This window comes from Biomphalaria glabrata, chromosome 14 (genome assembly GCF_947242115.1).
Source record: "Biomphalaria glabrata chromosome 14, xgBioGlab47.1, whole genome shotgun sequence".
Classification (NCBI taxonomy): Eukaryota; Metazoa; Mollusca; class Gastropoda; family Planorbidae; genus Biomphalaria; species Biomphalaria glabrata.
In genome coordinates, this window is record NC_074724.1 from 31,851,876 (window position 1) to 31,869,492 (window position 17,617).

The 17,617-nt window shown below is 33.4% G+C and overlaps 2 protein-coding genes across 6 annotated transcripts in view; one reads left to right on the top strand and one right to left on the bottom strand.

The window, feature by feature from the left end:
• Positions 1 to 259: 259 nt before the first annotated feature.
• LOC129922725 (uncharacterized) lies at positions 260 to 1,351 on the top strand. Its single transcript, XM_056009670.1, has one exon. It carries the CDS (start codon positions 260 to 262, stop codon positions 1,349 to 1,351), a length of 1,092 nt encoding a protein of 363 aa, XP_055865645.1.
• A 1,456-nt stretch (positions 1,352 to 2,807) lies between these two features.
• Positions 2,808 to 17,617, bottom strand: part of LOC106075719 (bestrophin-4-like) — a 45,683-nt gene continuing 30,873 nt past the window's right edge. For 3 of the 5 annotated variants that reach the window (XM_056010496.1, XM_056010493.1, XM_056010494.1), the window contains 7 exons: positions 17,130 to 17,281; positions 16,630 to 16,704; positions 15,841 to 16,099; positions 13,436 to 13,557; positions 9,699 to 9,809; positions 8,436 to 8,588; positions 2,808 to 6,978 (listed from right to left, as the gene is read on the bottom strand). In XM_056010496.1, the coding sequence (XP_055866471.1) occupies positions 6,768 to 6,978; positions 8,436 to 8,588; positions 9,699 to 9,809; positions 13,436 to 13,557; positions 15,841 to 16,099; positions 16,630 to 16,704; positions 17,130 to 17,281 (1,083 nt within the window). In that variant the 3' untranslated portion in view covers positions 2,808 to 6,767. The remainder of the gene's footprint in view (positions 6,979 to 8,435; positions 8,589 to 9,698; positions 9,810 to 13,435; positions 13,558 to 15,840; positions 16,100 to 16,629; positions 16,705 to 17,129; positions 17,282 to 17,617) is intronic. The other 2 variants (XM_056010497.1, XM_056010495.1) reach the window with 2 other exon arrangements.

Sequence of the window (17,617 nt, forward strand, 5' to 3'; positions counted from 1 at the left end):
ATTTTATGCAAAGTATAAATGTGTATGTAAAGTATAAATGTGTATGTACAATTCAAATGTGTAAGAAGAGAGTGGTTGGTAAAAATCTCTAAAATGAAATACATGCCTGAAAACAACAGGGTTAAACGAGTTTTAAAACTTTAATATTATGAAGTTATAGTTTTCAACTACAATTTTTGCAAGCTTCAGCTATCCTCAAATAATAGTTTAGAAAAATAAAAGTGAAGTGTCCAAAGAATACTCATTGTGATTGTAAGAGATGAATCCTTTCAGTACAAATAGAACGATAGAAGAAATTCTCGCGAGATCATTCAATGTCAATATATTTGATCAAACTCTTGTCCCAGATAAAACCTTTTCTTGGTTCACCCTCGTAGTTGACGGGTGGGCATCTTTTGGTGTCGCTTTCCTCGGGATATTTACCAACGCTCTCACCATAGCCGTCTTTACCCGAATGGGATTCAAGGAAACCGTAAACATCACCATGACAACCATAACCTTCTGGGATATGGTCCGAGTGCTTTGTGGCTCCATTCACAGGTGCTACAGCCTCATCGCCCTGGTGTCCGAGTCTCTGGGCAGATCTTGGCAGAACATCACCACCACAAACCTGGTCTACTTGCACAACATCGCCAGCAACATTGCCTACGCCCTGGGCAGCTACGTTGCCATAGAGAGATGTCTATGTGTACGCTTTGCCCTTAAAATCAAACGAATGTTGTCGCCAATGGTAACACTTAGCATCTGTGTTACTGTATCCATTGTTGTATTCGCCATGTTTTTTCCATCAATGTTGTTTTTGAATTACCGCTGGGTTAGTGCCCCTGACAGTGACCAGCCAGTAGCCAAGTATGAGTTCTCTGACTTTTATAAACTTAATATCAAAAGTTACGTAGAATTTTACCAGTACATCAATTTTGCCTGCCCGATGGTCAGTTTGGCCACGATGGTCATCAGCAGCCTGGTCATTTTATTCCAACTGAGAAAAGCATCCAAGTTCCGAGCGAGAAGTCAACTGCACGAAGCGAAAGTAACAGTACGAGATGGTCAAGTGGTCAAAATGTTACTTGTGGTCATCGCTTCCTATATTACAGTGCTACTGCCAAGGCTGTTCATCTATATCGCTGAACTCGTTGTACCAGAGTTTTTCGTGTTGAAATATTACAACAATATTTTTGGCGTTGCAGTGTATCTAGTCTTCCTTCTGGATTTCATTAACTCCTCCGTAGGAATACTGATCTTCTATTCGATGAGCACAAAGTTTAGAAAAAATGTTAAGTTGTTGTGGACTTCGATATTACATCCGCGACAGCAAAAAGAGCACATTTTAAATTTAAATCATGCAAATTGATATATTAAAAGTATGAAGTGATGGAATTAATTAAGTAATGGATTGTGAAATTATTTTTTTTAATGCTAGTTACTTATCTTATAAAATACAGATGTTACTTCAAAAAAAGAAAATGATTACGTCCTACAGTCCTACGGCTACGCGTCATGCATCTATCAAATCTATGATCTACTGATGATCTGATCTAGTCATGCATGTTAACCAAGTCCAATCATACCAATGACTTAAATTCTGCCAAGTCGTTGGTTTTCCTAGCTGACTCAGGCTACCCATTCCATGCTCTAGTAGCAATAGGGAAGAATGAACATTTGAGACAATGTCATTACTCTAGATCAATATGGTAAATTCGTAACAGAGGGGCCTCCCATAAAAGCGCTATAAAGATCTACTCAGGCGCCATTTCGCTCTCACTTGCGTAGAGGAAAGTAGCTGGCAGCAGATGGCCTCTAAAATAAACAGTTGGAGAACTCACACAAAAGCGCCGGAACAAACATTTGAGACTCAAAGAAAAGCCATTATTGAAGACAGGCAAAGAAGACGGAAAGAAAACTTTAAAAGACCGCCAGTGGACAATGGTTTTGTCTACACGAAATGCTGGAGAATATGCAGGTCGCAACTGGGTTTGCATAGTCATGTGAAATACTGCACTCATCTTTAATCTTCGGAATCGAAGTCATTACCATTAATATGGTAAATTATATTAAGCAACCCTCTTATGCAAGCTGGCTGGTGTGAATGTATGTTTTAGTTTTCTATAATTATAATGTTTTGTTTTGTGTAATGCACGAATTGTAAGACAAATTTTCTTATGGTTAATAAAGATTATTATTATTATTAAATTTACGTAATTATCTCCCTTGTAAAAAAAAAAATGCAGTGAAAAATATACCCTAATGCCACAAATGTTTTAACTGTGGCGTGCATTTGAATGGAAGATTCAAACTCATATTACTCATATGTTTTTCCTGACTGATATTTGCTAACAAAAGATTACACTCAGTGAATCTGAGAAAAGAATGATATAGCTATGGAATGATTATTAAGAAAATTTAAATAAATTTATATAGCTGTTTAAAAAATCTCTGGAGCTTATGGTTTAGTTGAATCTACTATTTTGTTTAGTGGATCTCAAAGGTAACTAAAGATCTAGATAGAATATTTATAAGTGATTTACAAAATCACTACTTATAATGTTCTCCTTTCTTCATAATTTTGTCATTTTTATTGATCTCAATTATTTTTCTGGCCACTTTTTTTAAGCTCTGTTTTTATAGAAATCACTATGATCATTAAAAACATTTATGTGGGTGACTGCTTGAGAGGCTCATTTCATCTCTTCCAAAAGCCATAAATTCTGGACAAAAGCCATGGTTGAAAATTCTGGACAAAAGCCCTGGTTGAAAATTCTAAACAAAAGCCCTGGTTGAAAATTCTAAACAAAAGCACTGGTTGAAAATCACTACAACAGATTTTTTTGATTTTTTTTTTAGACTGGTGATAAATGGGTTAACATGTAAATCAAATAATTCATTTAAATATAAAACATCTTCCAGATGACAACACATTAGCTTAGAATGAAACCATCAATTTGTTCTTGAACAATACAACAAAAAGAAATTTTAACCAGTTTGTATTTTTTACTTGTTTAATGTTCCAATTTCCACCCATCATTGTGAGTCAATCAATATTTACATCAGTTAGTTAGTAGGAAATATAATCTATACAAAGTACATGTGTTAAGTAATCCAATGATCCTACTTCACAGGTAGGGTAGGACAAAGTTTACCCGTGGTATGGAATGTTAGCCAAATATAGTGAGTACAACAAATAAGTGGCATATATATCACAAGAATAGGTGCAGAACTAAATGTGCAAAACATTATATGCAAGACAGACCAAACTATAAATTATACATATAAAACTATCTTTTATACCAATTTTTTTTTTTTTTTTCTAATTTGGACCCCAAAAGTAATAGAAATTAGAACTGAAAAAAATGTTAAGAATATAACCTAATATTTTCCTCATACAGATCTGCTTCTATGAGAAACAACCTAACTTGTAAAGATAACAACATCTGTACAATGCTAAGATTTAGGAGCTCTTTAACTTCCTAGTGAAAAAAAAAGATTTCTTACTTAGGTCAAAACTGAAAGCAATATCTGACATGAAAAAAAAATATTGTGGATACAAAGAAAACATTTTAACAAAAAAAAAAATTGTAAACATAACACGCACAACTTTTTTTTTTTACTACCAAATAATTTAAACCGAATTTAAAATCAACTAGATTTGTGGTTTTTGTTACTTAAAAAAACACAGGACATTAAATAAACTGAAAAGTTTGGTACAATATAACAGGCTGCATTTTCTCATCAATTATGAAACAATGGATAGATAATGAAATAAAAACTTTATCGCTTCAGTTGTAAGAACGGCAAATAACTTCAGCCCAAGTCACTGTGTTTTATGTTGGCTAACTCAGAAAAACTTAGAAATGACATCTAAATAATTTAATAAGCATTTTGTTGAACATATGCTTTCAAGTCCAAACATACAGGGTCAATTGACAAAATATGGGGAAATGTTAGACTGAAACATGGGGACTAGGTAAGGGCATGGTCGTTAAGAGGTAAAGCCCTTGGCTTCTGAACCAAAGGTTCTCAGATTTGAATTTTGGTCTAGACTGGGCTTTTAAATTTTCGTATTTACAAGATGCTCCTGAGTCCACCAAACTAAATGGGTATTGGTCGTTGGAGAAATTAAAGGCAGCTAGCCACTAGACACCCTGCCACACATTGGCCGTAGAAACAGGTGACATTTAACATCATCTGACTATAAATTGCTAAGTCTGAAAGGGAAACTTTTTACTTGTTTTAAGTGAACCAGGTGATACACAACAAATCCAAAATCAAGAAAAAAAAATACCAACTTGGCAATCTGTACTTCATTTTTCTTACCCACTTCTACAGAGGATAACAAAAATGTAATTCCTTTACAAAAGGTAAAACATTTATTTTATTAATTGTTCATTAGTTATCCCATGTCGTTAAAATTTTTTTGTCAGAGTGAAAAAGTGAAAATTGTAATTCTCTTGTTTGGTCTGCATAACTTTCTAAGCAAAAAATGCTTCGCTGCATGGAATGATACGGAATACAAAATGTTAATTTCAAAAGAGGGGACATTTATTCTAATACAGCCTTCAATGATTTTTCATTTTCTATTTATAATTTACAAACAGACAAGTATACACACCCATTCAAACATAATATCACAAAATTTATAAACAGCTTGAGATTTTTTAAATATTGTATACATAAAAGTGACAAAATTAATAAGTAAAAAAAATAGTGTATATGTCTTTTATTTGCAGTAAAAGGGGGATGTCAAAAATGACTTCAGAATATGTTATCACATGCAACATACTTAGACAATGTATGTTATCACATACAACATACTTAGACAATGTATGTTATCACATACAACATACTTAGACAATGTATGTTATCACATACAACATACTTCATACAACAAAATTAGACAATGTATGTTATCACATACAACATACTTAGACAATGTATGTTATCACATACAACATACTTAGACAATGTATGTTATCACATGCAACATACTTAGACAATGTATGTTTTCACATGCAACATACTTAGACAATGTATGTTATCACAAACAACATACTTAGACAATGTATGTTTTCACATACAACATACTTAGACAATGTATGTTATCACATGCAACATACTTAGACAATGTCAAACTTCCTCATTGTCACATTCTATGTACAAATTAACAGCCCAAATATAATGTTCATCATATGCTATTTATACATCTGTCAAGTCATGCACATCTAGCTGCTCATGGAAGACAGTGTTACCATCAAGAAGTACAAAAGATAAAAAAATAAATAAACAAAACATAAAACCATATTTATTACAGATTAGAAGAAAAATTGCAGTGAAAAAAAATAAATAAGTAATGCATCAGACCAAACAGCAAGGGTTTTTCATGCCTTCTGGTTTAGGTTTGTTGGATTAATATTCTATGGCCTCCTTCATGGACTAAGGCTCAATGCCTGGGCATTAGCTGTGGTCGTAACGATAGATTAATATATAGTGCCTCAAAACCACAAGTTCTTTAAAGACATTTTTTTCTGCTGTAGAGAACAAATACACATGAAAATAGTACTTTTTACAAAACAAAAACTAGGCCTGTAATTGTTTTTTATTATTTATTAATATTTTATATAATGCCAAAAAAAAAAATATTTCTAATACATTTTGGGCTTAGAAAATTATTTTTTTCTTACTTTTTTTCTGATCAAATAAAAATAAAATCAATATCAAAAGTAAGACAACCAGAAAGGTTCGAAAGGTGAAGAGTCTCAGAGATAATGCAAGGCCCAACCTGCTCATAATCGATTTCAAAATCAAGAAAAGGCTCAACAGAATCTTGATATATACACGAAATAAAATAGTGCTCATTCATAATAACAAATAATGAGCTCCACATTATGCTTTAATTAAGTTAAGACATCAAATGTATTACACATATGTAAAACTATGATTATAAAAAAAATTATATTTATAACCAAATTTTAAAAATAGAGATTTCATACACTGTTCAAATTAGTTAAGCTCAAACACTGTTATTTATAAATATACATATCTGATCTGTTAAAATTAGAGTATAGATCTTTTGAATTTCATTCATTTTCAATTTCTTTAAATCACTTTAATGAAACCTAAGATATAACTAATCACTTTTTTTTATCACATGAAAATGGCTAGCATATGCCATTGTGGTGGACAGCTGTTCTTTCCAAGTGAATTGTGTCTTTAATTTAATTTCAATGGTTAAAACAAATTTAAAAATGAAAAAATTGCAAAAATACCTTTTGCAATTTTTAACTAGACAGAAATGTGATTCATGATAGAAAAATAAAACAATTATAAATGTACAAAGCTATGATTCTTAACTAGAAGTTAAAACTCACAGTATTTCTAACAAGCATTTCACTATTTCATTTCATCACAACTTCTATATTAAGAAAGCGACAAAGGAAACAACAACACTTTTGTAATAGAAATTAGCCTTATCTATTGTTGACACAATTGTTCATCAGTCACTTTGAAATACATTCAGCAAGATCATGGATCTTATTGATATGCTAACATAAAATTTCATAATTATTCAAACAGATTGTGTGAATGATATACAATAACAAGCTACAATATTCTGTTGCCATGATGTGTAAAAAACACTGACATAATCTCTTGAAAAAAAAAAGTAAAATGTACAACACGAGATCTTTTGAATAGGATAACCATAACATTAATGTACACCCATTTAAAGACTATGACTAATGAACCTGTAACTCAATGTGATGATCAAGATGAGGTCAGTGTCGCCTGGAAGCCTTCGCTTGTGGGACATTTCTCCTCCTGCCCATTAGAGTATCTTCAAGATCTATAGTGTCAATGGCATCAAAGTAAGGATACACTGGAGAGCTAGGGTCAGACGAAGCTTCGGCTGTGATGTAGTCCTCATCCAGCTCTGAGATCAGTGGCTCAAAGTTAGACACTGTGTACGAACTCCTGTTTCCTCTGTGACTTTTTTGAAATGAGAAAAAAACAAACAAATGAAAGCTAGCTTGATTTATTTTCATTTTTGTGTGACATAATCAATATATCATTTACATCAAATCAAATTCAGATTTATCTGACCCAGAACAAATATAAATAGGCTATAAGATGTCAGAGATGGCCCTAACATAATTATTTCAATGCCAATTTTCAAAATACAGTATTCTCCATGAAGCTAACTTTATATTACTATGACTTTATCTACAAATAGAAATACTGTGTTACAAATTATAATTAGTCTTATATTTTTTAAAGTTTAGTACCCATTTATATACACCATAACTTAAGACTTAGATCCCTCCCATGTCATTGGGTATATAGAGAGTGTAAGCTGTCTCCACTGAGATCATTCCCTAGCAATACTATATCTACATCCTCTTTGTAAACCTTTCATGAAGTTTAGACAGCATGAATGTGTGAACCTCGTATAATGTTCTATCCCAATTTAGTTCAGATCACACTTTCAATCTTTAATCTCATACTGATTATAAATACAAAATTATTAACTAAAACAGACAACTTTTTGATTTCCTACACTTTTTTCTAATGTAATCGTAAGATTTTCTTATGGGCTCTATTTGTTTCAAACTTTATTTAAGTATAGTATAAGTATATGCCAGTATACTGCTGTGGAAATAAAATAATTGGCAGAAGGCAGATAATCTGAACAAAAAGTCCTAATCAGTTATAAACAAATTTAATGTTAATGATAATGCCTTTCCAAGAGAAAATAAAGGGACCATATCTATATGCCACAGAAAAATGAATAATAATAAATTTTTACAAATGCTCCTTCTTCCCTAGATGCTATTAGAGCATGGAATGGGTTGCCTGAGCTAGCCAGGAAAACCAGTGACTTGGCAGAATTTAGATCATTGGTTAATATGCATGACTAAATGCATGACGCGTAGGACGTAATCATCTCTTTTTTGAAGTAATGTCTCTATTGTATAAGATAAGAAGATAAGATAATTTTTTTTTTCAATAATATTCCTTTTAAATGGTATGACTCTAATGTCTTGCTTATACTAACTAAGAAAAAAATGTTACTGGCAGATTTACCAATGGTGAGATTGGTGTTATTCAAGGATTGATGCTGATGTTGATTGTTTTACAAACAACTGTAAACAGTCAATTAGAACACTACTGTTTAGAAAATGAGAAAGGTTCATATCAAAAGGTCTCCCTTGTGTCACGAAAAACCAGACACGCAGACTATCAACACATGGACAGCTGCCTAGTTATGCGGTGGGAGCATGGAGGCCGAACTGTCGTACGGCTCCTCTCAAGGTCCAGGGCTCAAAAATATCCCGCTGCTATCCCCAGTATTTCCAGGAAAGTTTCAACTAGGATGTAGATTATCTTCACCTCCAAAGATAGATCCAAAACATGTAAAACATTTTACAAAACAAACATTGACTTACATGTTATTGTTAGGGTCGTCTTGGCTCTTCACTGCAACGTTGTCACTCTGTAGAAGCTGCTCTTCTTCATCTTTCACCTTTTTCAGTTCAGGTATGAACTGGGACATACTGGTCACAGTGTTACCCTCTTCTATGGCTGATAACTCTGGAATTCTGATATAACAAAATTATTTGCTTTAGATTGTTTTCATTTATTGGTTTACTGGAACAGCTAAACAATTAACTTATGAATAAATATAATTCATGCTGAATTATTAAAAAAAAACATACTTTTAAAAATTCATAAGAATCAAAACAATTTTTTTTAATGCAAAGACATTTTTAAGCCTATGCCAGAACAAAAATGCATTGAATAATATAGAAATAATAGCAAACAACAATTTCACATGAAATTCGTGGATTATTTTCTTGAAAAATGGTGTTTATCCGGGAGCAAGTTCCATATCTTTTGGCTGGGTATGGAACTTGTCATAAAGTCAGTAGGTTTTTATATCAGAACATGGAAGAACCAACGAAGATGAATCCATGGAGGGATTCTTGTGAAAAATATGAAAAGATCAAATTCTTAATCTACAGTGACGTACATGTATATAAATACACTTTGTGATGATTATTTTTAAAAAAATGAAGTAAACACACAAAAATAAATATTGTTGCATGCACTGGCAGATTAAGATTAACTTTGAATTAGAAAAGTTGCATGTGCTTGTGTGTGTTTTCATTTTCACTGTGATATGTGACATTGAAAGACAAATGTCATTTTCAAAGTGATATGTGATGTTGAAAGACGAATGTCATTTTCAAAGTGATATGTGATGTTGAAAGACAAATGTCATTTTCAAAGTGATATGTGATGTTGAAAGACAGTCATTTTCACTGTCATTTGTAATGTTGAATTACAATGTCATTGTCAATGTCATTTGTGATGTTAAAAGACAATGTCATTTTCACTGTGATATGTGATAATGAAAGATAATTCATCAAACTTTTTTTTTCTTTAGTTTTAGTTTTTCATGCATTAAAAAGATCTTTTGTTACAAGCAGCAGATATCTAGAAAATGTTCATTTTATAAACTTTTTTACCAGGAGATTTCCCATTATATTCTCTCCAAGTTTGGTAAAAAGTGATGAGGATATCTAATGTAAGATTTGCACTGTTGCTGTCTCTTAGACAAAGTTTGGTTAAAGTGTTTATAGTACATAATACAAGATGTGTAATCTTCTGCCTTTTAAATATTTACAGATCCATTATAGGCCAAGTACCTTGAGATTTTCTCCATGTTTAAGAATGGTGCATTAACATGGCCGATTCTCCTTGCCTTGTTGGATGATTCTGGCTCAGAGTCAGAGTCCTTTACAGGCTCGATAGTGAATCTATTGCAAACAAAACATTTTGGTTTCAATTTTTTTTAAATTGAGACTAACACCACAAGCTAATGTTTTGGGCTGTATATCAGAATTAAAACTGTAAATAGTAGGCTAGTCCCACTGGCGGATCCAGGGGGGGGGGCGGTAGGGGCGATCGCCCCCCCCCACTCGGCCGACCCCCCCCCATGGACGAACTTTAGTATAGGATTCACACAATTTGTATACGAATTTATTACTTATGTTAAAAATATATACTAATTATTTATATTTCAACATATTTTTAGATTATTTCGCCCCCCCCCTCTAGTATGTTGACCGATTTGGTGGAGTCGGGAGGGGGCGATGGTATCAATTCCGCCCCCCCTACACTTTCGAGTGGGGGGGGGGGGGGGGCGGTCCAATTTATTGGTAGAAATGACAGCCTGCTAACAAATCAATTAAATATCTATATCCCTGTAACTTTTTATTGATAACCGATCTTTATATTATGTCATTCCCTGTTTGCCGATTGGTGTGTGGGGGGGGGGGGGACGAACACCTCTTCTGCCCTTCCCACCTAAACCCTTTGAGTGGGGGGGGGCGGTCCGTTTTTATGGAGAAATCATAGTTTGTGAACAAAATTAGTTGAATTAATATATACATTTTATATTATGTCGCTCCCTTTCTGGTATTTTGGCCGATTCGGTGGGGTGAGGGGGGGGGCGATTGCATGTACTGCCCTCCCCAATCTAGCTCTCTGAGTGCTGGGGGGGCGGTCCTATTTTTGTGGAGAATCATAGTTTGTGAATAAAATTAGTTGAATATCTATATAATATAAACTACGTATTGATATGTGACCCATTGTAAATATGTCGTACCACACTCTAATCTCAAATTGTATCATTAGTAGCCTAAATTTAAATGAAAAAGGGTTGTACCAGGTGGGAGGGGCGATACATGCAATCGCATTTCCCCCATCGGACAAATCAATACTTTTTCTTTTTGTATTATAGTTAAGAAATTACAAAATTAAAAAAATCTGTCACTAATATAATTTATATAAACTATAAATTAAATTCTTATATCGAGTCGCCCCACCCATATTCTTTAATGCCAAATGCAATCTTTAGCAGAAATTAGTAAAGGAGCGAGGATTAATCGTTTTCACTCTACCGCCATTCCCATTTCCAGACAGAGTTTTTGTAATTTCACATGAAGTTATCATAAGTATTTTAAGAAAGACTTTGCATTGGAAAAGTTAGAATTCAAACGAAATTTTTCAGTATAAGAGTCATGATTGAGATGAGTTCTAAACTCAAATAACGTTTTCATAGTCGCCTTTTCCCAACCTTTACTCAATCTGATATTTTTCTAGCTAAATAAATTTGGGACTATAACTCACAATTTATACTAGAGTTGTCTTGAATACTATTTATCGAATAAGTTTTTTTTCGGCGGCGATCCTCAAAGCAAAAATCTAAATACGTGGGGTATCCTATCTTTTCAAGGAACAAATCGGTTTTATTTGCAATGTATTCAGGGACTATAAATTCATTGGAATATTTTTCAAGTACAACATTATTCGAAAGGTCGTTTTTTAATAGTATGAATAATGAGCTTCAGGTCAGGAGAATGCGTTTCTGCAGAAAAGAATGCAAAAAAACGCTTTTGGCGTCGGGGCTTCGCCCCGAACTTCATTTATGGGTAATGAGTTGTAGATGTCACGAGAATGCGTTTCTGCAGAGAAGAATGCAAGAAAACGCTTTTAGCGTCGGGGCTTCGCCCCGAACATCATTTATGGGTAATGAGTTGTAGATGTCAGGAGAATGCGTTTCTGCAAGAAAGAATGCAAGAAAACGCTTTTGGCGTCGGGGCTTCGCCCCGTACTCCAATGATGAATAATGAGCTGTACTTGTCAGGAGAATGCGTTTCTGCAGTGAAAAAAGCAAGAAAACGCTTATGGCGTCGGGGCTTCGCCCCGAACTTCACCAGAGAACCTTATAGCGCTGCCCCAGTTGTTTTGTTTTTCGCCGAAGGTTGAGAAATGCTGCTTTTTTTATTCTCATATTTATATATATATATATATATATATATATATGCCTATACATATATATGTGTGTGTGTATGTGTGCGTGTGTGTGTGTGTGCGCGCGCGCGCACTGTATGCACGTTTATGCGTAGGGTTAGGGTTTACTGGGCGTTAGGGTTAGGGTTTGGAAAAAAATCGCCCCCCCCCCACTCCAAAGTTCTGGATCCGCTAGTGGCTAGTCCAAAACAGGTGAAGAAGGACTAAAGTATTTTGTTTCGGGGGTGCTTAGAATGACCAACACAATGACCAAAGGTCAGAGATAAATCTCACAATTTCAGCCTGGCAGTGGAACACCTCACTATATTGCCATCCTGCCCATATGTTTTTATACGAAGAAAAAAAAATTATCAACAGGCCTGCACATTTTGTAGTGAAATTAATGACTCTAGGAATTGATGGAAATAATAAATAATTAGAAATACAAAGATTACTTCTATGGGCTGCTGTTAGAGCTCCAGAGAATTTTGTACAGAAAAGTTTTTCTTCTGATTTAGGTGATAACTGATGTCCTTGTTGATAAGATAATACTTGAAAAACACTTTCCAATTGAATCAGATTAATAGGGACATTTCTATCTCATTAGTAATTGTGTTTAACTGCACAAAGATATTGAACTAGTCTAACCATGATGAACACTTTATCATGCAGTAAATCTCAAGTGAAGAGTCTAGAAAATAAGCTTTGATTGATCTACATAGCAAAATCTTGCTTAAGGACTACAGACCTTTGGTTTCCCCAGTTAAAGACAGATTTATTTAAGTTCTAGTCATAGTGACAATGAATTCCTTGGTTGTTTTTGCAAAAATGTACTAGGGCTGGTAAAACTAATGTATTTGTAAACATTTCTTTCATATGGCATGTTATGTTCAGTTTGCTCAGAAAAAAGGTTTGATGTGGCAATGAGCAGTTGGTCTAAACTGCCCACAGGTTGTGATGTCGCAGGTCAGTGTTCAGGCTTTCTCTTTTTTGGACGTATTGGGAGGGGGTACTTTAGGGGAGAAAGTTTCTGTACTGCCTTTGGGTGCTCAGAATTTAGCCTAAGACAAATCTTAATTGAAACATCTTGTCTGCAGTGAGATAGAAACTCAAGCCCTTTTCAGGTTAATGCCACTTTTAATATTTTAAATATCAAGTCAAATCATAAAGATAAGCTGACATGGGAATTCTTGGTAATATTTCTAATCTTAAATGATTTCTTTCACCAAATGATACTTAGTGATCTGTGGGGCAGACGATGTAAAGGTCATTGTTAGGGTCTAGCATAACTTCCAACCACCATTACTTTTCCCAAACTAATGTCAGGTACCCATTAGAGCTGGGTGGACTAAGAGGTGCCCTTAAGATCCAGAAATTAACAGTTTTCACCAGGATTTGAACATGGAAACCCATCAGCTAACATACATCCTTCTAAAAGAGATTAGCGCAAAAACATAAGGGAAACATTTAAAAACTAAAAAGGTATGCTGCATTGCACAAAGTTTTTTAAAAAGTCAATGTCGGACACAAACTTAATAAAAAATCTTAAGACTCCTGCATTATAAATTTAATCAGCCGAGTACTGTACCTGTTGCTTTTAGGAGAACTGGAAGGTTTGTTACTGGGTGAGATCTGAATGGGTAAACTGAGTTTCCTGTTCTTGCTTTCGACATCAATACAGTCACTATCTGTGTTGGCCCTCTGCCTCACCTGGTGAAACAATTAAGAAAACTGTTAAAACTTCTATTGATTAGTAATTGTAATTGGTTAAAATGAATGTCGAATAAATTAAAATTTAAAACTGAAATGCTATAAAACAAAATATATAAAGATTTACAACAGGGGAGTACAACTGTATAGAAAAAATATATAAAATAACGTAAACCCTGCTAAAAATAAAATATCTATAAACAAATTACTTAAAAGTGTGAAAACATAATGTTTTAAATAATACCATTTAAACTGTCTACATAACAGAAATGTTTTAACTTAGAATAAAAATATTATAAAGAATCTACTATAAGGTATATTAAAGCAAGATACACCAATACATAGAGAAACTAATTCTTGTTATTACAAATATCATACATGGTCTTGATTGTATGGAGCCATACATGTACCACTGAGAAAATGGTTAATGATATAAAGTACACTTTAGATGTTTGTTATAATTCTAGTTCTACGAAGCATAAAGCTCAAAAGATAAAAGAAAATGTTAACATATACCCCCTTAAATGAATGTTGAAACCCTTTCCCATTTTTAAAGAATAAAAATGATAAAATAAAATTAGAAATGTAATCATTTTAATTTCTAGGTTAAGACAGGGGAAAAAAAGGAAATATATTTTCTAAAGTAAAAGCAAATAATAAAAAAAGCAAATTTTATAAATAGCTAAATTTTTACAAAATTTCTTTAAATAAACAAAATCTACCTTCCATTAATCTTCCTAAAAGATGGCTTCAGAAAATATTCATATGATTTGAGGGAATAACAGATATCACCTAATTCATCCTTTAAGATAATTACACTACAATTATAGAAAACTATAGAACAGTTTTTTTTTTTATGATTAAAAATAAAATTAATGATTATATTGTTCTGCATTAACATAAAACAATATTTACTTTTTAATTTGAATGTTTGAAATATTTCTCAACAGCAATTGAAAATATAATGAAGTGTATTTTACAACTTAACTAGTTTAGAATGTAATCATCAGAATAATTTGATGGCTTAGGCACAACGTCACACTTAGTAACATCAAACATCATTGGATCATATAGCTTTCATGACAGTGCTAGGCACAGTGGTCAAATGTGTAAAAATAAAACAGGAAATAGCTTAAGTTTAACTAAAAAAGATTTTTTTTTATGAGTTTGATGCAATGAAGTTTGACTGTTTCATAGGGGAAACAACTGAATGGAAACCAAAGACAATGTAGACTTCCTGCACCAGCCTTCCCTCCCTTTCTAAAAAAAAAAAAAAGTTAACTTTCATGTCTTCCAGTTCAATATGACGTCCAGAAGAGCATGTATGGTATGTACAGTAGGTCAAGTGATTCAGCAAATCTATTGGGTCGAGGTTTCTAGTTCAAGGCTGCCAACATTAACACTCAGTTCAATTTTACAAATACAAAATTTAACTATCAAATTATTTTTTCATGAAAAAAAAAAATTATTATGCTGCATAAAATCTATAGCATTGAGAACAGCAATAAAAAAAAATATGTAAAAAATTTACAAACAAAAAAAAGCAAGCAATGTTGAAATGTTCTTTAAAAAACTTTAACAGAGCTTTCACACAGAGACTGAAAGAAATAAAAAAGCAGACATATTGGTCAAAGATGGAAGAATGAACAAACAAATAAAAATCACTCTCTACCCAGAAGAAATTATGAAAATGATAGAATATGTAATAAATGAAAATTGGACTAGCTCACATCCCAATTACAAGAAAAAGGATGCCTATCACGACATGACCAAAGCATAATTTTTCAACTCAGAACCGGACAACAAAATGTGACAACATGTGTTCCGGAAGCTAAAAGTCAGGACTAGCGAAACTTGCCCTTGTGGAACATCACCAGAGAATGGTGACCATGTCCTTCAAAGCTGCATACTAAGTCAAGAGGCCTGAACAAGAATCTGGCCTCAAAACCCTCCTATAGAAGATAAACTATAAGGAGAACTGCCTGATCTGGAAACTACTGCACAGTTCATCTCAGATATAGGATTACTGATCTGAACCCTCCGACATGAAAAATTAGAACAAAGAAGAACAGCTAATATTGGGAATCAGAGCTCAACAGTGTGAAACAGTTTGTAACTCATGCTATCAAACTAAATGTATTTACATTTAAAAAGAAATTGTCTTTGCCTGAACATCACCTAAATATTTTCTAAAACATCTCACATAAAAAATAATATCAAATTTAAAACTTTGATGATATTAAGCTATAATAAATGCAGTATATAGAAAAAGCCCCAAGCCACCTGAAACGCAGCTTTGATGCTATTGTCTGTCTCGTCCTTTACCGGGAGGTCCACGGAGGACCTTCTCATCTCATCCTGCTCATGGCTGATTACAGAGTACCTTGTGGCCTTGCCATTTACAAGGTTATGCATGCGGCCATGCATACTTCCATGCATGCTACCTGTAGACTCCAGAGTGGCCTGGGAAGGACTCCGTCGAGTAGAACGACCATGGAACAGGCTTAAAACGGAGCCTGTGATTGATCCTTTACCCCTTGACCTGAAAAAGAAAAAGTTTTTTATCTTTTAATTGGACACCTATATTAAAGTCATAACCATCTATATTATCTTTGATTCCCAAACTAGGGCCTATTTAGCACCCTTACAGGGGGATTTACTGTGTTTTGAAATCAAGTTAGCTATTTCTTAATTTCAATTAGTTTATTTTTTAAAATTTACATTTTTTTGTGGAAAGCGTGGTCGAGAGGCTAAGTGCGCTTCAACTTGGCTTGGCTTGTCTTGACTAACTATGAAGGGGGCTCGAGGTTCGACACCCGACTCGGGCAGAGTTGTGTTTACTGAGCGCCTAAAGGCAGCATGGAAAAACCTTCTACTAGATACCCCCTCTCCCCCACTGGTCCACAACTGAGATTGGACCAAAGCGCTCTGAGCATGCTATAAGCATGAAAGTAGCGCTATATAAAAGCCATAATTTATTTATTTATTTATTAAATACATAACTATTATAATGAGATAATGTGTTATTTTACATATAGAGATATATATATAAAAAAAAATAATGTTCATTACCTCTGATGCCAAGGTAAGTTATTGAGCTCTTCATGGTCTGTAATAATCATCTTCTCATTTTCTAAATTAGGTTTACTACAAGTACAAAAATAACATATTTTATAGTGAACTATAACAACTAGTTCAAAGACAAAATATCAAAAGTTTTTATTGGAGATCGGCTTGTAAGAAAACTACTTTCAATGAATTGTGATCTAATCAAAAACACTTAGGAGCTCAAACAGCTGCTTGATCACTTAACCTAAATAAATGATGTTCAAACAAGCATTCCTTTTTTTTAAAATTACACAGGCTTATTCACTAAAGGACAATATGACCTCTCTCTACTGCTTACTAATAACCTTCAATCTAATCCCAAACTAAAATTATTGTCAGATGTTTCTGTCTAAATATAACTACTTTATACTTTAGATTATAAAATGTCCAATACATAATCTATAAAAACAAAAAAATCTAAGGAATGTTATTTGTAAAGTAGTTAAAGGAAAAAAAAAACTTACTCTATATTAAAAGTTGTCCCCAAGAAGTTGGGCCTGATGGAGCCAAAGGAAGACTCTGTGTAAGGTACATCTGCAGCTAAGTCATCCCAGAACTGGTCCCTTACTAATGCAGGATGTCTGCCATAGCAATGGTCAGTCAAGCAGAATGCTACCTGATGGGACAGAAAAATAACTATAAAAATGGCCTTCATAGTACAAAATAAATATATTGAATATCTTTGTAATTATCTTTTTTTTTAAATAAATGGTAAAATAGTGAATAATTATAATGATTATTACTCGTAACAATATGGAGTGAAAAGCAGACAATAAAAACTTTCAGTTTATTTTTTATATCTCATATTATAATTAACATTAGTGACTAGATTAGCGCATTAGTAGACATATGTATTATACAGAGACTCTTGATAGTCTGAAAAAAAACAGTAATTTGACACAGCACCAACCTAAATTCATGTAATTAAAATATGTAGTACATAAACTTTTAG

What these genes read in the sequence shown, in the direction of transcription:
- LOC129922725 (XM_056009670.1), top strand. Translation starts at nt 260, where the DNA reads ATGAATCCTTTCAGTACAAATAGAACGATAGAAGAAATTCTCGCGAGA.